Source organism: Jaculus jaculus, chromosome 9, assembly GCF_020740685.1.
Source record: "Jaculus jaculus isolate mJacJac1 chromosome 9, mJacJac1.mat.Y.cur, whole genome shotgun sequence".
In the NCBI taxonomy this organism is placed as follows: Eukaryota; Metazoa; Chordata; class Mammalia; order Rodentia; family Dipodidae; genus Jaculus; species Jaculus jaculus.
The window spans coordinates 68,010,116-68,034,770 of NC_059110.1; the positions used below are offsets into that span (position 1 = coordinate 68,010,116).

The 24,655-nt window shown below is 42.6% G+C and overlaps 1 protein-coding gene across 2 annotated transcripts in view; it reads left to right on the forward strand.

Moving 5' to 3' along the window:
* Window positions 1-1,568: 1,568 nt before the first annotated feature.
* Window positions 1,569-24,655, forward strand: part of Fut10 (fucosyltransferase 10) — a 175,623-nt gene continuing 152,536 nt past the window's right edge. For both annotated transcript variants that reach the window (XM_045158681.1, XM_045158682.1), the window contains exons 1-2: window positions 1,569-1,665; window positions 19,802-20,149. In XM_045158681.1, coding sequence (XP_045014616.1) covers window positions 20,069-20,149 — 81 coding nt within the window. In that variant the 5' untranslated portion in view covers window positions 1,569-1,665; window positions 19,802-20,068. The remainder of the gene's footprint in view (window positions 1,666-19,801; window positions 20,150-24,655) is intronic.

Sequence of the window (24,655 nt, forward strand, 5' to 3'; positions counted from 1 at the left end):
ATCTGGCTGCTCTGGAGAGACATGTGTATGATTCCTACTGGCTCTTTGTTTAACTGAGAAGTCCTACTACGTGCTGTTGCCTTGTGAAAGTTTTACTAAAAGGTCCTGCAACCTCATCTTGAGGATCTTACTAGTGGGGGATACTAAAAAGGAGAAGCAAACTTATTTCCAATCTGCTAAATTTTGCTTCCTCTGTATTTCCTCTAAATTTTGCCTCTAAAGTGCCCCTTGTCCCCTGAATATACAGCTAACAGATGCCAACACACACACTCAGCATTCTGTCTGAAATCATCTTACCAAAGTACAAATGTTCACCGGGTTTGTTTCATATGCTGCGAGTTACAATAGGTGACAGTTTTACCAAATATTTCATCATTGTACAATATGACATATTTCTTACAGTGTACTATAACAATTATTTTCTTTTCTTTGCGATCAGGTCTCACTATGTAACCCAGGCTGGCCTTGAACTCAGATCTTTCTACTCTGGAGTGTGGGATTATAGGCATGTGTAGCCAGCTGTAATTTTCTTATTGTTTAATACCCCTCTCAAATTTCAGTCTCTTTTCTTTTTTTGGGGGGGGGGGCAGATAAAACAGCTTGTTCAGGCCTAGAGATGTAGCTTAGTGGCACTGTTTAGCACACAGGCCATGGGTTCAATCCCCTGCACCACAAACAGAATGGACTCTCCACTATTTACAATTATTGCTCCATTGCAAACTATGTTTTCCCCTGTATTAGCTAGGCGTCTCCCATTCAGTGTTGGGTGCCACATTCAGACAGAAAGTAGGGATCTGCAGTGGGACTCAGCGAACAGTCACTGCTGTAGGCCTGGCAAATAAGTGTATTTTTACTGTTTTATTCCAGCCTTTGCCTACCACGTGGTCCAAAGCCAATGCCAGGTACTTTAGAGTTTTATTAGAATAGTAGTATTGCCAGGTTCTATATTGTCTAGTCATGTTATGTATGTAATGGATCTGATATGGATTAAATGAGTCCTCCAAAAGTTCACGGAAGTGGACACTCCTCTCCCATATATCCATTTTTATTTTTTGGTATATTGAAGGCGGGGTCTCACTATATCCCAGGTTGACCTGGAGCTCTGTAGTGCTACGCTGGCCTCAAACTCACTGCGATGCCTCCTAAATGCTGGGATTAAAGGCGTGCCAGCACACCCGGCTCTTCCTTCTTTTATACGGGTCTGAGTGGTCATGGTCTCCTCCTTGATCCAGACACCAGCTCCCCACACCACCACTGGCCGTAGGCATCATGCCTCTAGGGATTCAGGTTCATTATGTGCATTTTGGGGGGATGCATTCAGGCCACAGCAATTAATGGAATCTAAACCGCCAAGATGCCAAGCCCTGACGGGAGGGTCATCGGAGACCCGGTTTGGCTTAGCGGAGCGGGCTCACACTTTTCCCGGGAGTCGCCGGCGCCGCGGCCGAGCGCGAGAAGCAGTTTCCTGTGACGTAGCGAGAGGCGCCCGGGCCTTCGTTTCCCGGGGCGCTCGCGGGACCTCCTCGGAAGCCGCCGCAGGCTCCGCACCCAGCGGGACGGAGGTCCGGTTCCGCGGGGCCCGGCACGACCCCTCTTTGGAACGGCGTCCGTGGGCCCGCGGCCAGCTCCGCGCCGCCCTGGGCTGGGCGCGATCCGCGCGGGGAGGTGAGTGCGGGTCCCGGCTCGGCGCGGCCGCGAGGAGACCCCGAGCCGCGGAGGACGGAGCGGGGACGGAGCCCGCGTCCGCCCGCGGAAGCTGGAAGCCGAGGGGAGCGCGCTCCTCCCCCCTCTCCTCCCCCGCTCGCCCGGCGTCTGCGCCCGGCTGCCCCGCGCCGCCGCCCGCAGTCCTCCTGCTGCGCCCGCTGAATCACTTGTTGCTAGAATTTCTTGCAAAAGTAGTAGCTGTTCCTACTTCCGGCCGGGGAAGACGCTGTGCTCTTAGTCCATACTTTGGGGGAGACCCCAGGAGCGCATCCTCCGGTTATCGGTGTGCAGCCCTTCCTCAGCTGTCTTTATACCCGCGCCCTCAGAACGGGGTCCCCTGTGCTAGACAGAACATTGACAGGAGTTTAAGACATTTTTTACTAGTTTTTTTCTTCTTTCTTTCTTTCTTTCTTTCTTTCTTTCTTTCTTTCTTTCTTTCTTTCTTTCTTTCTTTCTTTCTTTCTTTCTCTCTTTCTTTCTCTCTCTCCCTCCCTCCCTCCCTCCCTCCCTCCCTCCCTCCCTCCCTCCCTCCCTTCTTTCTTTCTTTCTTTCTTTCTTTCTTTCTTTCTTTCTTTCTTTCTTTCTTTCTTTCTTTCTTTCTTCCCCCCCCCTCTCTCTCTCTCTTTCTTTCTTTCTTTCTTTCGGGTGGGGGGATTTCAATGTAGGGTTTCGTTCTAGCCCAAGCTGACCTGGAATTCACTATGTAGTCTCAGTCTGGCCTCGAACCCACAGCGATCCTTCTACCTTTACTTCCCTGGTAGCTGGCCTAAAAGGCGCGCAACCACAGCCACATCAGGCAATTGAGGTCCTTTCAAGATACTTTAATACTTAGCACATTTCACTCAAGATGATCGTTTTTCTTAACATCACTGCTCCAGCAGATCCTCCCCCCCCCCCATTGACTTGGTGCTTTGAAATACTACAGCAGAATATTTTATGAATGAAGAAAGGAGTGTGGAAAGCATGCACTGTGATTGAGTGCAGTTTCCACTAATGCTAGTTGGTCTTCGGGATCTTAACTTCATATATCATTCCTCCTTTTCTCAGAAGCTCACTTTCAGTCTCGAACTTGTTAGAGATGTCACACTACACTTTAGGGTCATGTTTCTCTGGGTCCACTATGGTCTCAAAAGGAGGTCATTCAGACAGGGTCTGGCCATCTGCATTGAATAAACAGCCCAAATATTGACACACTAAAGTTTCCAGCCACCAATGTAATCACTACCTACCCTCAGCCTTGTAACTGTCTCCTGAATGGTTTCAGAGCTCAGCATGATGGTCCCTGGTCCCAGCACTCACTCTGGAGCCTGAGGCAAGAGATGGTAATTGAGAGTCCTCATTGGGCTTCATAGTCAGATCCTATCTTAGGCAGAAAAGGAAAAATAACGTCTTCTGCCTCCAAGCCAGAGACTATAGGATATCATATCAGGTGAAAAATGAGATGTGTTTAAGACTAAATTGTGTTAACTCATTTGCTTGCTTCCTGCTAGGTGGCAGTGAATACTGATGAGTGCCAGCCTTCATTGTTACTGTTGTTACTGTTCATCTCTTGTCTTTCAGTGATGAAACAGGAAGTTTTCAAGATTTATTTTATAAACATGTTCTTAACATTTCAAGCTACACTTAGGATTGCACTTAGGAAATAAAGGAAAAGAATATATGTTACTCATGTATTATTAATATGGCTCCATGTACAAACCTTTCTGATCTGTATTGAAATGCTTTTCTATTTGCAATGTAGAGTCCATTCCAGCAAGAAATGTAATATCTCACTCAGCTGTCAACATTCTACACTGACCATTTGGTACAGGGTTATGGTTTGAATCTGAAATGAACTCCATGGGCTCATGTTTAAACACTTGATCCTCATCTGGCATCACTGTTGGGGGTTGTGGAACCTTTGGGAAATGGGGCCTGGGTGGGGAAAGTAGACCATTAAGGACTGGCTTTGAAGGCAGTACCCACCACTCCTTTGCTTCGCTGTCTGTGCTGTGTGAATACCCATTGCCCGGTGCTCCCACTGCAGTGGAGACAGCTGCTTCTCCCTACTTGTCTTCCCCACTGTGACAAACAGCCAAAATGAATCCTTTCTTCCTTATGTTGTTTCTGTCAGGTGGTTGTCACAGAGTCATGGGAAGTTTCTGTTACATACAGTGTTCTTTTTTTTTTTAATTTTTATTAACATTTTCCATGATTATAAAATATATCCCATGGTAATTCCCTCCCTCCCCACCCACACACTTTCCGGTTTGAAATTCTATTCTCCATCATATTACCTCCCCATTACAATCATTGTAATTACATATATACAATATCAACCTATTAAGTATCCTCCTCCCTTCCTTTCTCCACCCTTTATGTCTCCTTTTCAACTTACTGGCCTCTGCTACTAAGTATTTTCATTCTCACGCAGAAGCCCAGTCATCTGTAGCTAGGATCCACATATGAGAGAGAACATGTGGCGCTTGGCTTTCTGGGCCTGGGTTACCTGACTTAGTATAATACTTTCCAGGTCCATCCATTTTTCTGCAAATTTCATAACTTCATTTTTCTTTACCGCTGAGTAGAACTCCATTGTATAAATGTACCACATCTTCATTATCCACTCATCTGTTGAGGGACATCTAGGCTGGTTTCATTTCCAGCTATTATAAATTGAGCAGCAATAAACATGGTTGAGCATGTACTTCTAAGGAAATGAGATGAGTCCTTTGGATATATTCCTAGGAGCACTATAGCTGGGTCATATGGTAGATCAATCTCTAGCTGCTTTAGGAACCTCCACACTGTTTTCCACAATGGCTGGACCAGATTGCATTCCCACCAGCAGTGCAGAAGGGTTCCTTTTTTTCCACATCCCCGCCAACATTTATGATCATTTGTTTTCATGATGGTGGCCAATCTGACAGGAGTGAGATGGAATCTCAATGTAGTTTTAATCTGCATTTCCCTGATGACTAGTGACGTAGAACATTTTTTTAGATGCTTATATGCCATTCGTATTTCTTCCTTTGAGAACTCTCTATTTAGCTCCATAGCCCATTTTTTGATTGGCTTGTTTGATTCCTTATTATTTAACTTTTTGAGTTTTTTGTATATCCTAGATATTAATCCTCTATCAGATATATAGCTGGCGAAGATTTTTTCCCATTCTGTAGGTTGCCTCTTTGCTTTTTTCACTGTGTCCTTTGCGGTGCAAAATCTTTGTAATTTCATTAGGTCCCAGTAGTTAATCTGTGGTTTTATTGCCTGAGCAATTGGGGTTGTATTCAGAAAGTCTTTGCCAAGACCAATATGTTGAAGGGTTTCCCCTACTTTTTCCTCTAGCAGTTTCAAAGTTTCCGGTCTGATGTTAAGGTCTTTAATCCATTTGGACTTAATTCTTGTGCATGGCGAGAGAGAAGAATCTATTTTCATCCTTCTGCAGATATTTATCCAGTTTTCAAAACACCATTTGCTGAAGAGGCTGTCTCTTCTCCAATGAGTATTTTTGGCATTTTTATCGAATATCAGGTGGCTATAGCTACTTGGGCTTACATCTGGGTCCTCTATTCTGTTCCACTGATCTACATGTCTGTTTTTGTGCCAGTACCATGCTGTTTTTGTTACTATGGCTCTGTAGTATAGGTTAAAATCAGGTATGGTGATACCACCAGCCTCTTTTTTGTTGCTCAGTATTATTTTAGATATTCGAGGTTTTTTGTGATTCCAAATGAATTTTTGGATTGTTTTTTTCTATTTCCATGAAGAAAGCCTTTGGAATTTTGATAGGGATTGCATTAAATTTGTAGATTGCTTTAGGTAAGATTGCCATTTTCACGATATTGATTCTTCCAATCCAGGAACAAGGGATGTTTCTCCACTTTCTAGTGTCTTCTGCAATTTCTCGCTTGAGTGTTTTAAAGTTCTCATTGTAGAGATTCTTTACTTCCTTGGTTAGGTTTATTCCAAGGTATTTTATTTTTTTGATGCAGTTGTGAATGGGAGTGATTCTCTGATTTCATCTTCTGTGTGTTTGTTGTTAGCATATATGAAGGCTACTGATTTCTGTGTATTTATTTTGTATCCTGCTACATTGCTGTAGGTTTTGATCAGCTCTAACAGCTTGCTAGTAGAGTCTTTAGGGTCCTTTATGTATAGAATCATGTCATCCGCAAATAATGATAACTTGATTTCTTCCTTTCCAATTTGTATCCCTTTTATGTGTGTCTCTTGCCTTATTGCTATGGCTAAGACTTCCAAAACTATATTAAATGGAAGTGGGGACAGTGGACACCCTTGTCTTGTTCCTGATTTTAGTGGAAAAGCTTCCAGTTTTTCCCCATTTAGTAATATGTTGGCTGTAGGCTTGTCATAAATAGCCTTTATTATATTGAGATATGTTCCTTCTATTCCCAGTCTCTGTAGGACTTTTATCATGAAGGGATGTTGGATTTGTCAATGCTTTCTCTGCATCTAATGAGATGATCATGTGATTTTTGTCCTTCAACCCATTTATATAATGTATTACATTTATAGATTTGCGTATGTTGAACCATCCCTGCATCTCTGGGATAAAGCCTACTTGGTCAGGGTGAATGATCTTTTTGATATACTCTTGTATTCTGTTTGCCAATATTTTGTTGAGAATTTTTGCATCTATGTTCATGAGGGAGATTGGTCTGTAATTTTCTTTTTTTGTTCTATCTTTGCCTGGTTTTGGTATCAGGGTGATGCTGGCCTCATAGAAGGAGTTTGGTAGGATTCCTTCTTTTTCTATTTCCTGGAAAAGCTTAAGAAGCAATGGTGTTAGCTCTTCCTTAAAAGTCTGGTAAAATTCAGCAGTGAATCCATCCGGGCATGGGCTTTTTTTAGTTGGGAGATTATTGATAACTGTTCGGATCTCCATGTTTGTTATAGGTCTATTTAAGTGATTAATCTCATTTTGATTTAATTTAGGTAGGTCATATAGATCAAGGAAATCATCCATTTCTTTCAGATTTTCATACTTTGTGGAGTATATGCTTTTATAGTATGTCCCTATGATTTTTTGAATTTCTCTGGAATCTGTTGTGATGTTACCTTGTTCATCTCTGATTTTATTAATTTGTGTCTCTTCTCTCTTTCTTTTGGTCAGATTTGCTAAGGGTTTATCAATCTTGTTTATCCTTTCAAAGAACCAACTCTTTGTTTCATTAATTCTTTGGATTGTTCTTTTTGTTTCTATTTCATTAATTTCTGCCCTAATCTTTATTATTTCTTCCCGTCTACTAATTTTTGGTTTGCCTTGTTCTTCTTTTTCCAAGGCTTTAAGGCGACCTTTCTAATTTCTTAATATAGGCACTTAAGGCTATAAATTTACCTATTAGAACTGCCTTCATTGTGTCCCAGAGATTTTGGTATGTTGTGTTCTCATTATCATTTGACTCTATAAATTTTTTGATTTCCTTTTTGATTTCTTCATTGACCCACTCATCATTTAGTAGTGTATTGTTTAGTTTCCATGATTTTGTGTATGCTCTATAGCCTCTCTTGCTACTGATTTGTAGTTTAATTCCATTGTGGTCAGATAGAATGCAAGGAATTATTTCAATTTTCCTGAATTTGTTAAGATTTTCTTTGTGTCCTAATATATGGTCTATCTTAGAGAATGTTCCATGTGCTGCTGAAAAGAATGTACATTCTGCAGCCTTTGGATGAAATGTCCTGTATATATCTGTTAGGTCCATTCCTTCTATGACCTCATTTAGTCCAGATACCTCTCTGTTTATTCTTTCCATGGATGACCTGTCAATTGATGAGAGTGGGGTGTTAAAGTCACCCACAACCACTGTGTTTGGTGTTATCTGTGACCTTAGTTCTAATAGTGTTTGTTTGACGAATTTGGGAGCCCCCATGTTAGGTGCATATATGTTTAGGATTGTCATGTCCTCCTGTTGGAGTGTGCCCTTAATCAATATAAAGTGACCTTCCTTATCTTTCTTGACTAACGTCGGACTAAAGTCTACCCTGTCTGATATTAGGATAGCAACCCCTGCTTGTTTTCTAGGCCCATTTGCTTGAAACACCGTCTTCCAACCTTTCACCCTAAGATAATGTCTATCCTTTGTAGAAAGGTGAGTTTCTTGGAGACAACAAATTGTAGGATTCTGCTTTTTAACCCAGTCTGCAAATCTATGTCTTTTCGTTGGGGCATTGAGACCATTGATATTAAGATATATTATTGAAAGGTGTGTATTTATGTTTGCCGTTTGTGTGTTGTGTGTGTGTTACTGGTTCTACCTGTGCTCTCTTCTGTTAACTGGTATTTTATTATAGCTTGTTTTTTCTAGGTTCCTTATATGTGTGCTTTTCCTTTTGTTCAGCATGGAGGATTCTATCAAGTATTTTCTGTAGAGCTGGTTTTGTCTTCAAATACTCCTTTAACCTGCTTTTGTCATGGAATGTCTTTATTTCTCCATCTATTTGAATGGATAACTTTGCAGGATAAAGTAACCTTGGTTGACAGTTGTTATCTTTCAGAACTTGGAATATATCACTCCAAGCCCTTCTGGTTTTAAAAGTTTGTGTTGAATAATCTGCTGTAATCCTGATGGGCTTGCTTTTGTAGGTAACTTGATTTTTCTCTCTAACTGCTTTCAATATTTTTTCTTTGGTTTGTGTGTTTGGAAGTTTGATTATAATATGGCGAGGAGAGGTTCTTTCCGGGTTTTGTCTGGCTGGGGTTCTAAAGGCTTCCTGTAACTGTATTGGCACCTCTTTCCCAATTTGGGGGAAATTTTCCTCTATGATTTTGTTGAAGATGCCTACTATGCCTCTGGAGTGGAGTTCTTCTCCTTCTACTAGGCCCTGAATTCTTATATTGGATCTTTTCATAGTGTCCCGAATATCTTGAAATTCCCACTCATACTTTTCTGTAAGTTTGTCTTTCTCTTTGTTGGACTGCATTAGGTCTGCCACCTGGTCTTCTAGCTTAGATATTCTGTCCTCTCCCTCATCCATCCTACTGGTGAGATTTTCTACAGAGTTTTTTATTTCATTAACTGTGTTCTTCATTGCTAGTAATTCTGACTGGTTTTTCTTTATTATTTGTATTTCCCTATTTATATCTTGTATTGCCTTCTTTATTTCATTAAATTGGTGTCCTGCCTCTTCTTTGATTCCTTTGATTTCCTCTTTGATTTGTTCTTTGATTGTTTTCATGTGTTCTTTGACCTCTTTGAACATATTTATAATTATTCTTTTGAACTCTTTCTCAGGCATTTCCTCTAACTCTTTCTCACTGGAGGACATTTCTGATGCATTAATACTTTTAGGTGGATTTATATCGTCTTGCATTTTAGTGTTTCTTGTGTTATAATGTATATATTTTTGCATCTTGGATTAAGTTAATGCTTGGATTTTCTAGCTAGCTGTGTATTCTTAGCTGTATCAATTGATTTGATGTAATATATTTATGGTAGGACCTTAAGGTATTAGGTGTGGCTCTTAAGACTCTCAGAGTATCTACAAAGATGTTCTTAGGGGTTGAGTTTCCCTGCTATAGGAGTATTCAAGCAGGCTGAGTGGAATAAAATACAGGTAGATTCTAAAATTTAACTAAACACTGTACACATTCAATCAAAAACAGCCCCGAGTATGTATGCAAGAGTAGTTATTATAATGACCAGATCCTCTATCAACAAAGAGGTTTAGATTTCTGGTCTGTTGAGGGATCCAAGTCAGCTTGTGACCAAGTGAGACCCTTCCCTGGTGCAATCCCAGTTACCTTAGGTGATTTTGGTCTCAGTCAAGTTGCTGCCTGGGTCGTCGGGCTGCTGTTCTGATTTCTGGAGCTGGGCACTTGCTTTTCCTACGGGGCAAACCGAGCCGCTGCTGCTGCCTCTGCTGCTGCCATAGCTGCCGCCACCGGAGCCACCACCGCTGCTGAAGCCTCTGCTGCCGTGTCCACCGCCGCTGCTCCCCCCGAAGCCGCTGCTGCGGGATCTGCCGCCGCTGCCGCTCCTGGGTCCGCTGCTGCTGGGACCGCTGGTACCGGTGCTGGAGCCGCTGAAGTTGCTGCCGAACTCTGCTCCTGCTTGGGTCCTGCTGTCAGCCCAAGTTGGCGTGGCCGGGTCCCGGGCCGCTGCTGTGTTCGCTGGAGCTGGGTTCAGGCGGTGGGGGAGGGGAGGGAGCCGCGGCTGCTCTGGTTGTCTCGCTGCTCCACGTGTTCTTCTACCTCGCGGTCTTCTCCTCCGCTGCTCGCTGCCACTCTCCCCTCATGTTTCCCGAGTTGTGGAGAGCGCGGTGTGAGGGGAAAATCCCGCACCTGGCTTTTCCTGTGGCTCGAGCTGAGAGTCTGGCGGCTTTCTGCTGCGCCATGGCTACGGCGGTTGGCCTAGCTGCCAGAGCCGCTTTTCCCGCCTGTGCAGGCTCTGGATGCTCTATAACTCTTCTACTTCTCCGCTGCCATCTCAATTTCCTATACACCTCACTTTTTAGTAAAAGTGTGTATTTTGCTGAGTTTTTTTGGTCTTTTTCCCCCCTAGGCAGCTTTGGCGTGGTACCTACGCCACCATCTTAACTGGAAGGCACATACAGTGTTCTTGAACATGGGCTTTGAAAATAAAATTTAAAAGGTAACTTATTTACATGTTTGCAGATACTTTTTTTCTTTCAGGATTAAGTTTCAGCTTTTTAAAAAAAATTATTTATTTATTTGAGAGCAACAGACAGAGAAAGAGGCAGAGGAAAAGAGGAGAGTGGGAGAGGGAGAGAGTGAATGGGCACGCCAGGGCCTCCAGCCACTGCAAATGTACTCCAGATGCGTGTATCCCCTTGCGCATCTGGCTAACATGGGAATCGAGCCTCGGACCGGGGTCCTCAGGCTTCACAGGCAAGTGCTTAACCACTAAGCCATCTCTCCAGCCCAAGTTTCAGCTTTTTGAAGGAGATGTTGAATTACCGAAAAAGAAAATGGGGCTGAGGCCCCCAACACCTCAGCACTGAAGCAGACCAAAAATGAACCCAACATGGCTCAGGGAAATCTTGCGGAAGAGGGGGCGGAAAGAACGTCAGAGTTACATGTTGGGTCATGATTTTCAGAGACATTTATCATACTAATAACTGGGGGCTAACTCCACAATGCACGACCCATTTTCAATAACAAGGAGGGTCTAATGGGAGGGGGTAGATCACAGATGAGCCTAAATAATGGTACCAAACTGCCTGTATTTACTGAAAAGAAAACTAATAAATTAAATTAAAAAAAAAAAAGAAAAGAAAATGGGGCTGAGTATGATGCTTGAGGGTGTTGGTTCAACCCTCAGCATTTCACCCTCCTCAAAAAAATGCAAAGAAAGTTTTTGGGAATCAGAGAGCTTTTTTTCGGGGGGGTGTGTGTGTGAAAGCTTATAAGATTTTCTGGTTCAGTCCTCTGTATTTAGATATATGAAATACTAGCCACAGTTTGTGGTTTTATTTTTATTTTATTTATTTATCTTGGTTTTTCAAGGTAGGGTCTTACTTTAGCCCAGGCTGACCTGGAATTCACTCTGTAGTCTCAGGGTGGCCTTGAACTCACAGCAGTCCTTCTACCTCTGCCTCCTGAGTGTTGGGATTAAAGGCTTTTGTCACCGTGCCTGGCTTTTAATCATCTTCTTATATATTCCAGAAGCAGTAGACTGAGGAGAACAAGAGAGGAAGAAGTCATCCCCTCCCCATGTTGGGGATGGAGCCAGGACTTGTGAGTGCTTTGTGCAAGCAAGACAAGTGCTCTTCCCAGGCTTAAGTGTAGGCTGACACTTGAGATCTTCTGGAAGCTGTTGAGGAACTTCAGTTGCAGGCAAGGCAGTTCTGACTGTTGGTTTGACAGGGCTGAGATTCACCTGAGATTACTTAAATTGCCTCTGGGTTTAGCTGTGAAGGACTATTTTTTTATTTTCCTTTGGTTTTTCGAGGTAGGGTCTCACTCTAGCTCAGGCTGACCTGGAATTCACTATGTAGTCTTAGGCTGGCCTCAAACTCATGGCGATCCTCCTACCTCTGCCTCCTGAGTGCTGGGATTAAAGGCATGCTCCACCATGCCTGGTTTGAAGGATTATCTTGATTAGGTTAATTTCCACCTTAACTGTGGTGACACCATCCCATGACTGGGGACTTGGACTGTCTACATAGGAGAGCTGGCTGAGGCGCTCTGACACTGTAGGCTGAATGTGAGCAGCTCCTGATCCTATGCCTTTTCTACTATAAGGACTGTGACTTGAAATAAACCCTTCCTCACTGAAACTGACTTGTCAGACATTTTATCTCAGCAATGAGAAGATTAACAGCAGAGTGAGAGAAATAGGACTGGGAAGAACACCGGTTGTGGGACTCTTGAGGACAAACCCTGCCATAGAAATGAATGAGGAGCCTTCATCTGGCATAGGTGAAAGAGTGTGGGTTCCTGGATCCTTGCTCCAGGGACCGGCCGTGGCCACCCCAAAGGTGTCCAGGCAACCGGGATGGGTGGGTGCCTGAAAGTAAAGGACTTTTGGGAGGAGTTTTGGTGAATAGCTCTCTTGGTTTATTGTCAGGGAAAATGGGCTTATAATCATCTGAGGGTGGGGGGAAGGACCCTAAGGGAATTGGACATACCAAGTTCATTTCTGATGCCTAATTAGCATATGGGGGCATTTATTCTGGCACATAGGCAATGGTGGGTCAGGGGTCAGGTGATCTAGGGTCCCAAGTCTGTGTGAAGGCTGCTGGCTGATAAGGAGTTTCCTAGGCAACTGGCCAAAGGTTACAGGGCTATTAGCAGAGCCTAAATTCAGATATGCTGGGCTTGTAGAGTAAGTGGCCTCCTGCAGCCTGGGGCCCTTACCATGCCTAGAAGCTCAGGCCCCTCTCCCAAAGACTCCAGCCTGTGCTTGGCAGTACCTGACAAAAGAGGGCAGTACAAAGAGCTTGGAAATGGTACAAGGGGCCTTTGGCATCTTCCCATAAGCTTACTGTGTTATTTCCTGAGGTAGTCACTACGTGTCTAGTATCAGAGTTTGTCAGCTTGATGGGATTCAAAATCATGGAAATAACACCTTTGATGTATCTATGTGGGTGAATAAGTAAGGAGGGAAGCTCTGCTCTGAATATAGGCAACACCATCTCATAGGCTGGGGTCCCAGACTGAATTAAAAGGAGAAAGCAGGGCACACTCCCCTGTTGCTGTTGTCCATCTGATGTTAGCCAGGAGGTAATGTCCACCCTCTGCCCATGCCATTGTTTCCCCTTGAGTCTGTAAGCCAAAATAAACCCCCTCCCCCCCCCCCCACGAGCTGCTCTAGGGTGGGTGTTTTCTGCCAGCAATACAAACCTGACTGCAACAGTAAAGTTGGTATGGAGAAGTGATGACATTACTGCTAGAAACCTGACTGCATGGCTTTTGACTTTTTGGAACTGATTTGTGGGAGGAATATAGGATTTGAAAATTAGGTGCCTTGCAGTGATGTAAGTACAGGTCAATGGACTATTCTGGTCAGATTTGAAAGACCTGAATGCAGTAAGAACTATGGACTATGAAGTTTGGCTTGCGAGAGTGAAATAACTGCCTGAATTGGGCTAGAGGAAGTTTGTGTGAGAGGGTTGCTGTTATGCCTGTGTCCTGAGAAGCAGTGCAGGGTTGCACTGCATAGAAATGGACTGGTGTGAGCAGAAAGATATGGCACAGAAAAAATGAAATGGTTGGGCCCAAACTTTTGCTCAGTCAGCTGCAATTGTATGAGAGATTACAGCCATTGAGATTATGCTACATGACCTGCATTGGGACTACAGAAAAAATGCAGTCTTTTGAAGGGGCCTGAATGCTGAAGGAGTGTCCTGTTTTTAAAAGTCTGCTTTATTCCCCCCTGGATTAACAAATTGGCAGTCCACCAGATATTATGGAGTATAACAATGCAGGAAAGAGAGGGTCATTGAATTTACAACACGGTTTTGTATTTTGGAAATAGCCATGGGCGGTGTGAAGCAGGTTTGCTGGATGCCTGCATGGTGACCTGATGGAGCTGTGTAGATGAACCAAGAGTCACAGTGGAGATCCAAAAGGGATGCCAGGACTATGAGATGGCTGTCGAGGAGAGCGGCTGGTACCAGATGAAGTTTTCCAGGCTTCTGAGTAGCCTAGCTGGAGGGTCAGAATTGGAACTTCCGAGATTTGTTACTGGCTAGTCAGACTTGTCACTGACTGGACTTGTAGCTACAGAGTTTAATGTTTGCCCTGTTTAAATCTTGTATTGGTTGAATATTTCTTTGCTATGCCTAATGCCATGTTTTGTAGTGTAAATGTTTTTTCTGTGTCATTATGGTTTTTTTTTTTTTGGTATTGCAATTCAGTTAAAAGACTTTGGAGTTGGACTATGGGGATGTTTAAACATCATTGGGATTGATAAAAACTATGGGGACTATTCAAGTTGGACTGAATGCATTATATTTTACATTATGTATGGTTATCAGTTTATGGGCACCAGGGGCAGAATGTGGTGGTTTGATTCAGGTGTCTGCCATAAACTTGCTTTCCTGAATATGGACACGATGTTAATAGCTATTAGGCTCCTACTATCGTGTCCTCCGTACTGTGATGGACTATACCCTCAAAGTAAAAGTAACTCTCTTCAGTAAGTTGTTTTTGTCTTCATTTTGTCACCTCAGTGGGAGAAGTGACCAATACAGAGTTGGAAACTGTCAAACATGTCATCTGGGTTTTGGGTGTTACTGTTCAGTCAGAGACAGGAAGAAAGCTCTTGGTTCCTTTTCTGTCTTTGCATAGCTAGCATATGAAGCTTGACATCTTACCTGGCTAATTCTCTTTCTTCTGTCCCACTTGATTCAAAATAAGATAGAAAATTAGGAATTTAGGATGATAGTGCTGTTGGTTTTGGCGGGAGAGTGTTTGCAGGAGTCTGAGCTCATCTCATTCAGCTCTGAACCCCTGTCTGCCAGCAGATGGCCAGCCCTGGGCATCGTACACCGGCCATGCAGTGTATTGCAGGAGCTCAGCTCCTGGGGTTAGAAGGTATGTTAGTATGTTTTGAACGGACACATTTCTCTGTCCTGGGAAGGAATATTCTGGGTGTTCTCTTGAAGGACTCTGAGGTTCATCTTGCAGGCAGTGAGTGAAGGGAAGGAAGCCTTGCTCTTGGAGTTGCTGAACTGGACCCTGGAGGTCTTCTCCTGAGTCCATGTGTCCCACCTGTTGGGGGATTGCTGACTTGGCTCCTGGCTAATTGATACCATGCATTAGATTGACAGCTAATGTTAGTCAGTACATCCTGAGGTCTGGTTGATTGTTACTTAGTATAGCTCACAATCCAGGGATTTGATATTAGTGGTGAGTGTTTCACCATAGCCAGGGTCCCCAGACCTCTTTACACTTCTGGCTTTAGGATTGTAACCCAAGTTGAGGTTTTCTGTACAACTCTTAAATTTTGCTGGTGTGGTTAATATGACCACATAAAGATAAAGCTCTCAAAAATGTCCTACAGCTGACCTGAAGTATGTGTTAGTTATAAAAATACCTCTGAAACTGTGTCCTCAAATTTGTCTCAGCTTTTGTTTCCCTCTGACCCTGAATCTTCTCTTAAACAAGCTTCACTGTTTGCCCCATCTGTTTTCTTTCCACTGATTGGAGTAGGGTGACCTGGTTTCTCTAGACATTTCTTAAAATTTTTTAAAAATTATTTAGTTATTTATTTATTTGAGAGCGACAGACACAGAGAGAAAGACTGACAAAGGGAGAGAGAGAGAATGGTCGCGCCAGGGCTTCCAGCCTCTGCAAACGAACTCCAGACGCATGCGCCCCCTTGTGCATCTGGCTAACGTGGGTCCTGGGGAATCGAGCCTCGAACCGGGTCCTTAGGCTTCACAGGCAAGCGCTTAACCGCTAAGCCATCTCCCCAGCCCTCTCTAGACATTTCTTATCCTATGATCTAAAACTTGATGGGGCTCAGTTTTGCTTCTGTATGGACTGGAAATAATAATAATACCTACCTTGTGTAATTTACAGAGTGGTTTTAAAAATATATTTATTTATTTGCCAGAGAAAGAGAGAGAGAGAATGAGAATGGGATGCTCCAGGGCCTGTAGCCGCTGCAAAGGAACTCCAGATGCATGCAGCACTGTGCATCTGGCTTTATGTGGGTACTGGGGAATCGAACTTGGGTGATTAGGTTTTGTAAACAAGTACCTTGACCACCAAGCTATCTTTCCAGCCCCTACAAAATAGTTTTTAATTAAGATTGAGTGGAGTGGTGGATTTAAAAATCTTTTGAAAATGATATTATTTTATTCCCATTTGGAATAGTAATATTTTGCTGCTGAATCTGATTTACATTAATTGTAGCTATAATGGCTTCTGCATGTGAAATGAAAAATTGATATTTCAGTTATGAAAGGGAAATTATAGTTAAAATTTATTACTTCCTGTGAGTACACTGAGGCTTAGAAACATGAATGACTTGTCTAAATTTATATGTGAATGATGGAATTAGAAATTGGAATTCAAAGTGCTAGCTCCACATTTTGTATATTTTATAGCTCTTTTATATATTTTGTAATAGAAGCAAGGAGCTTTTCAGCTTCTTAAAATTTTTGTTTGTTTTCTTTCTGACCCACCAACTGACAGCTGTTGTACACAAGTTAGCTTGTTTTGTTTTGTTTGTCTTGAAGTTTAGGCAGATAACCTGTGTTAGCTTATCTGGTGGGGGTTTTATAGTATTACCATAAAAAAAATAGAGAAGAATACATGAATTTCAGAGTCAGATTGGTTTCTTGTTATAGCACTTATGCGGTCTTGAGCAAGTTACATTACTGCCTTTAAATTCAGTTTTCTTTCCTTAAACTTGAGGGTGATGGTGGGACTTGATGACTGAATGAGTTCATGCTGCACACTTAGGGAAATCTTACTTCAAGAGCTCTCATGGTAGGTTTTTGTGCTCTCCTTTTCTTTGTCCTTTCTCCTTTTATAGTTCCAACTTGTCAAATCAGCAGCATGCTATATGAATTTAACTTTGCTCTCTACCAAAAGGTATAATATAAGTAATATTATTTATTTTTAAATTTGATTTCTGCATGTAGGTTGTGTATGTATGTGTGGTGTATACATATGTGTGTGGTTTGTACATGTGTGTCTGTGTGTGACATATGCATGTGTGTGCACCTGGCCTCCTTTATCACTCTTTCGCTTTATTTCCTTGAGACAGTACTTCTCGCTGAACCTATTTTTTGGCTACACTGACTAACCGGTGAGCCACAGCAACTCTCCTGTGTCTATCCTGCTCAGTGCTGGGGTTACATGCATGTATGGCCATACCTAGATTTTTTTATTTTTATTTTTTGAGGGGAAGGGTCTCACTTGAGTTCAGGCTAACTGGGAAGTCACTCTGTATCCCAGGCTGGCCTTGAACTCACAGTGATCCTCTTACCTCAGCCTCCTGAATGCTGGGTTTGTGAGCCACCACACATAGCTCATGCCTTGATTTTTATGTTGGCTAGGAATCCAAATTTAGATTCTCATACCTGCATAGCAAGCACTCTTACCCACTGAGCATCCTTCTCAGCCCCTGAATGTGGTATTTTATATGGGTGTGCGCTGTGCATGTTCATATGTATTTGGATATATGTGAGTGGGAGGGGGTGCATTTGAAGGCCAAAGTCAATGTCAGGTTTCTTCCTCAATCACTCTCACCTTATTTTTGTAAAAACTTTTATTCATTTATTTGCAAGGAGAGAGAAAGAGAAATAGAGAGAGAATAATAATGAGAATGAGTGAGTACACCAGGACTTCTTGCCACTGCAAATGAACACCAGATAGATGTGTCACTTTGTGCATCTGGCTTTATGTGGGTATTGGGAACTTGAACCCAGGTCATCAGGCTTTGAAAGCAGGAACACATAACTGCTGGGCCACCTCTCCAGTCCTCTACCTTATAGTTTGAGACAGAGTTGCTCATTGAACTTGAAGCTTCTATCTCCACCTCCCCAGCATTGTCTGCACACTACCACACCCAGCATTTTTACTTGGACATTGGACATCTAAACCAGGCTCTCATGCTTACAATGTACCCAGTGAGCCATCTCCTCAGCCCCAAAGTAACATTTACATAGAAGGAGACTAAACATTTATTGGGTGATTATTATTTATCAGGCTTTTAACATGTGGCTTTACCAATTTTATGTCAGTTCCACTTAGTTACCATATTTTTGGGAATTCAATGGATGAAAGAGAATAAAAAGTGTACTTAAAAAACTTTTATTGAAAACTTTAAAATATGGGCATAATGTAAATTGGTAGAAAAAACTTTTTTTTTCTAGTGAATTCCAGGGCAGCCTGGGCTAGAAAAAGACTCTACTTCCCCCCACCCCCCAAAAAACCTACCCCCAAATCTACTTTTAATAATTTCTGAGACCAAGAGTTATTATGAGAAAGAATGCATTGCATTTACAAGTCCATAAACAGAGTTCTAACAGGAGTATAGGAATGTGTAGAATTCAGCCTGGCCTCTGGATCATTTATTCTTTCTGGAGCCATTCCTGCCTCACATTGGCCTCCACAGGGACCAAGGTATTGGCCTTATGGAATCTTGGAAGAAAGGCATTCAGTGGGGGCCATTTGGTGCCTTTTAAGTTTTTCATAAAAGATTACTCACTTTATTAATTTTTATTTTCCTGTTGTGTTTGTTCATGTATGTGTGTTTCTGTGTGGGCGTACATGTATGTATGAGTACGTGTACACATGTGTATGCACATGTGGGTGGAGGTCAGAGGTCATTGTTGGGTGTTTCCTCACTCCCTCTCCACTTTATGTTTGAGTCAGGTTCTTTCTTACTGAGCCTGAATCATCAATTTGGCTAGACTGGCTGGCCGGCATCTTCCAAGCATCCTGTCTCTGCTTCCCAGGTCCTGGGAGGCACATACCACCCGGCTCAGCTGTATATGTGAAGGTGGAAATCCAAGCTTAGGTCGACATACTTGCCTAGCAAGCAGTTTATGGACTGAGCATCTCCTCAGCCTCAAGACACTTCATATTGATGAAAGTCGTATTTGAAACTCTCAGAGTCACATTGCCTCAACAACCCACTGCTTGTGCTGAAGTGTGTTTCCTTAGTTTATCAGTGTCTATTTTGTTTTTTTGACACAGGGTCTTATTGTACCTGAAACTCACTCTGTAGCCCAGACTGGCCTTGCATGCACAGCAAGTCTCCTACCTCAGTCTCCCAAATTGTGGGCATACTGGGATTATAGGAATGAGCCAACATGATAGGCTACATTTCTGATCAAAGTCCAAACTTTTATTGTTTTTCCTAATTTTTATGGAAGTAAGGGGCAGTCCACTTTTCTATTCCTCTGATACATAGATAGGAAGTCACTTTATATAAGTGATTACTGTCATTTAATCTGGTGGGGTGATTAAGCAATTTTTAGATTCGAGACCTGACTAGGTTTAACATTGCTCTGATGGGCTGAGTGATTTGGGTAAGTTACTGCATCACACTGTTCTTGGGTACCTTATTTTATTATTTATTTGTCTGACAGATTGACAAAGAAAGAGGTTGGGAGGGAGAGAGAGAGATCGCTTGCACCAGGGCTTCCAGGCTCTGCAAACGAGCACCAGACGTGTGCGTTCCCTTGTGCATCTGGCTAATGTGGGTCCTGGGTAATCGAACCTGAGTCCTTTGGCTTTGCAGGCAAATGCCTTAACTGCTAAGCCATTCCTCCAGCCAGTTATTTTTTTTTTTTTTAACATGTAAGACATATTTTGTTTGTTTATGAGAGAAAAAGAGAGAAAAGGCAGATGTATAGAGAGAATAGGCATAGCAGGGCCTCTAGCTACTGGGAACAAACTGCAGACACTTGTGTACTTTCATGGATCTGGCTTTGCATGGATACTGAGGAATCAAACCTAGGTAATTAGGCATTGTAAGCAAGCACCTTAATTGCTGAGCCATTTCTCCAGCCCTGGGTACGTTATTTTTGAGTGAGGTGTTAGTATCACATGATACCCCAGGTCCCTTTTAGTTTAAACCTTTTGTGCTTTTACCTGGTCAGGCTACTGATTTGTTTTACTATGTGAAGATTAAATGGCTAAAAGGTTATTCATTTCTTGCAGTTTTGATGCCTTCCTATCTGATGGGTTTCCAGCTGTTCTGATGATGGCTTAAGAAGATTACATGCTGTTCCTGCTCAGTGCTAAGACAAACCCACTCAGAACCTTGGTTCTCAGTCCTTCATGGAGACCTGCTTCCAGCAAGAATGGCAGTACAGAAAATTGGTATTCAGATGGCTCCTCAACACGAAGTTGTCCCAGGCTATGGGCTGACCCGAGAACACCTGGCAGCCCAGCCAGCCCTCTGTGCATTACCCAGGACAAGGCAGCATGGCATGGATTCAGAGCAGGAAGCTTTGGGTGTTTTGCCTGTGCGTGACAGCTACCGTTTTTCTGATTGTCACACTCCAGGTATCTGGAATTTGGGTTGTGTAGTGTGGGTTCATTTCTGGTCCCTTGGTCTTCCTCCCCAGTTCTGTCTCCTTAGAACTCTGAGAATGTTACACACCTTGCTTCTTTTCAGTATCAGAGACTTTGGACTGTGTAATGCAAGAACACCTCAATTATTTTTTTAAATCAGATTTTGCTATGTAACCCAGGCTAGCCTGGACCTTGTTGAGTAGCCCAGGCTGGCCTAGAACTCAGAATCCTTCTGCTTCTGTCTTCCAAGTGCTGGGATTACAAATGTGTGTGTCACTACTCACAGTTGGGAGAGCAATTTTTGACAGATGAAATGTGCATTTACTGAATGGGTTTTTGCCTGGTAGAAGCAGAGTCATTAGGATAAGGTCCTGGTTTTAGAGAAGCAGAAAGTAAATCTTTTATCTTATTGAGTCAAACTTAGATGGCTGCCTCAAAGTGTCCTAGCAACTTCTCAAAGACAGTGTTCTTAAAGGAGAAAGGAATATTCTGTGAGAGGAATATTCTGTGGACAATGTCCAAAAGCTATCATGTATCTTACAGGAAGTGAAAAATATACAAACACAGCTGCATTCATAAACAAACTTCCTTCCTTTCCCTTTCCTTCCCTTCCTTCTGTTTTTTTCTTCTTCCTTCCTTCTTTTCTTTATTCATTATTTATTTGTGTGTGTGTGTGCATGTGACAGAGAGAGAGAGAGAGAGAGAAGCACAGTGAGAGAGAAACAGAGAGAGAAAAGCAGAAAGAGAGAAAGAAGCAGAAAGAAAGAGAGGGAGGCAGATAGAGAATGGGCATGCTGGGGCCTCCAGCCACTGCAAACGAACTCCAGACACTTGCACCACCTTCCGCATCTGTCTTACATGGGTCTTGGGAATCGAACCTAGGTCCTTTGGCTTTGCAGGCAAGTGCCTTAACTGCTAAGCCATTTCTCCAGCCCTCTTTGTGAAAAAAAAAAATATATATATATATATATATATATATATATATATATATATATATATGTATGTATATATATATATTACCTGATTTAGGCTATGCTGGACTCACTATATAGCTGATGATGGACTTGAACTCCAGATCTTCCTACCTCTGCTTCCTAAGTGCTATTAAAAAAAAATATTTGGGGGCTGGAGAGATGGTTTAGCGGTTAAGCGCTTGCCTGTGAAGCCTAAGGACCCCGGTTCGAGGCTCGGTTCCCCAGGTCCCACGTTAGCCAGATGCACAAGGAGGCGCACGCGTCTGGAGTTCGTTTGCAGAGGCTGGAAGCCCTGGCGCGCCCATTCTCTATCTCTTCCTCTATCTGTCTTTCTCTCTGTGTCTGTCGCTCTCAAATAAATAAAAAAAAAATTAAAAAAAAAAAAAGCTGAGGCTGTAAGAGTAGGGCACGGATATGATGGTATTAGATGAGATGCCAGAATGGCTGTCTCATCTAAAAAAAAAAAAAAATATTTGGGCTGGAGAGATGGCTTAGCGGTTAAGTGCTTGCCTGTGAAGCCTAAGGACCCTGGTTTGAGGCTCAATTCCCCAGGACCCATGTTAGCCAGATGCACAAGGGGACGCACACGTCTGGAGTTTGTTTGCAGTGGCTGGAAGCCCTGGCACGCCTATTGTCCCCCCCCCCCCCCGCCTCTTTCTCTGTCTGTTGCTCTCAAATAAATAAATAAATAAAAATAAACCAAAAAATTAAAAAAAATTATTTATTTACAAGCCGAGAGAGATAGAAAACAGACAGAGAGAATGGGCACAACAGAGTTTCCAGCCATTGCAAATGAACTCCATATACACATGTCACCATGTGCATCTGGCTTTATGTGGGTGCTGAGGAATCAAACAAAGGTTGTGAGGCTTTGTGGGCAAGCACCTTAACTGTTGAGCTATCTCTCCAGCACTGTGCCACAAAGCATTTTAGTCTTCAATATAAATTGGCTTCATCTATTCTTCATCTATTAATTTGCTGACATACTGCTGGGCCAAACTTTGCTTGGTGACTTCAAATTAAAGTAAAAATTACAGTGATGGTAAAAGTTTAGGTATAAACTCAGATGTATTGTCTCCCATGTCACAATCTAGACAACTGTGACTGATTATTTGTGGAGGTGAGCAGGTTAGATGAAACAATGCTAATGACAGCGCTTTGGTGGACAGTAGCACTGCACCTCTGTTGACTTCTGCTGCCTGATTGAGGTTCTGGTGAGAGGAGACATGTGACTGCTTTTCTGTCTGGGAAAAATGCAGACCTGTTGTGTAGGAGCTAGAGTTCTCTGTTCCTCTGTAAGGATGGTAGGAGGAGCTTTCTTCTTACCAACCCTATACTGTGACAGTTTCCCAGCCATAAGCAATGCATGTGTCTAAGCTGTGAGCTTTCTTTTGCTTTTTTTTTTTAAATTATCTTTTAGCATAGAATTAGGTTTCATTTTTTGAAACTTTTTATTGACAACTTCCATACATTTAGACTATATGTCATGGCATAATCTCCACTCACCACTTTCCCTTTTCCTCTTCCTGAGTACTTTCTCCTTAGAGTGAATCCCCCCTCCTTTTTTTCCCCAACTAGTCTCTCTTCAATTTTGATGTAATCATATTTTTTCCTCCTATTATGCAGGTCTTATGTAGGTAGTATCAGCCACTATGAGGTCATGAATATCAAGGACACTTTGTGTCTGGAAGATAGCATTTAAAGCAGTCCTTTTCATCCTTTGGCTCTTGTATTTTATCTGCCACCTTTTCTGCAATGGTCGCTGAGCCTGAAGAGTGTGCTAGAGATGTTTCACTTAGTACTAAAAACTCCAGTCACGTTTTCTCAGCACCTTACTTAGTTTTGAGTCATCCTAGTAGTCATCACCATTTGAAAGAAGTTGTTTCTCTTCTCAAATATATGGGCATAAACATAAGTAGAGGGCACATTGGTAGGCAAAATATATGCATTTAGCTAGACAGTAGTGGTAGATTCTCCTCTAGGGCTTATGACCTCCTCAGACATAGGATTTTTATTAAGTTTTCAGTACCTAGTAGGAATTTCCTCCCATGGAGCAGTCTCAAATGTTGCAGGGCATGGTGGCACACACCTTTAATCCAAGCACTTGGGAGGCAGAGGTTGGAGGATTGCCGTGAGTTTGAGGCTACCCTGAGATTCCATAGTGAATTCCAGGACATCCTGGGCTAGCATGAGACCCTATCTCAAAAAAAAAAAAAAAAGTAGTCAGAGAACAAATTGTTTTTCCTATGCCACTATTGTACCAGTTGGTGCATTCGGATTGGGCCAGCCATAAAGCTTGCATTGATGACTTCTCTCTCCCAACATGCTGCATAGCTCTTCCCAGCATCTTGGCAGCTAGTCAACAGGGAGGAAGTTTTCAGCTCAGTTCCAGCTTGATTTCTCAGTGACTTGCAGCCCAAGCAGTCGAGTTTTTTTTAGCAATAGGGTCTTCCATTTAGTTCTAGTGTGCAAATAAGAGCCTTGGAAATAGCCTGTAATGTTTTGGGGACCAACAACTCTCTGGAAGGTATCCCACTCTGGCACTGAAATTTTCTAGTCACATTCTATGGCTTCTGGGCACAACATTATCTACCTCCACAGGATATGTCTGCCCAAATTTTCTCAATTTTTTTTTTTTTTTTCGAGGTAGGGTCTCACTCTAGCTCATGCTGACCTGGAATTCACTATGTAGTCTCAGGGTGGCCTTGAACTCACAGTGATCCTCCTACCTCTGCCTCCCAAGTGCTGGGATTAAAGATGTGCGCCACCACACCTGGCTCAAATTTTCTCAATTTTTATAATATTATTTATTTATGAGAGAGAGAAAGAGAGAGAGAATGAGCATGCCAGGCCTCCAGCCATTGCAAATGAATTCCAGATACATGTGTCTTTGAGCATCTGGCTTTACATAGGTCCTGGGAAACTGAACCTGGGTCCTATGGCTTTGACAGCAAGCACCTTAGCCATTAAGCCATCTCTACAGCCCTCTATTTTAGCACATATTATTTAGCTAGTAAATAAATGTTTCCATATGGCTTATAACATCTTTAAGTTATTAAAAAGTAGTTTTATTTATTTAAGAGAGAAAAATTATGTGTTTGTGTGTGGATGGCTGCACCAGGGTTTCTTGCAAATGAACTCCAGATGTGTGTGCCACTTTGTGCATCTGGCTTTATGTGGATGCTGGGGAATTGAACATGGGCATTTGTTGTCATCTGATTAAAGGATGTAGAACACGTTTTTAGATGTCATTGACAAACTGTATTTCTTCTTTTGAAAACTATTCAGTTCTATAATCCAATTTTTTTTGATTGGGTTGTTTGATTTCTTTCTTTCTTTTTTTTTGGTTTTTCAAGGTAGGATCTTGCTATAGCCCAGGCTGACCTGGAATTTACTATGGAGTGTCAGGGTGGCCTCAAACTCATGGCAATCCTCTACCTCTGCCTCCTGAGTGCTGGGATTAAAGGTGTGTGCTTGAGCTGGGTGTGGTGGCACACGCCTTTAATTCCAGCACTTGGGAAGT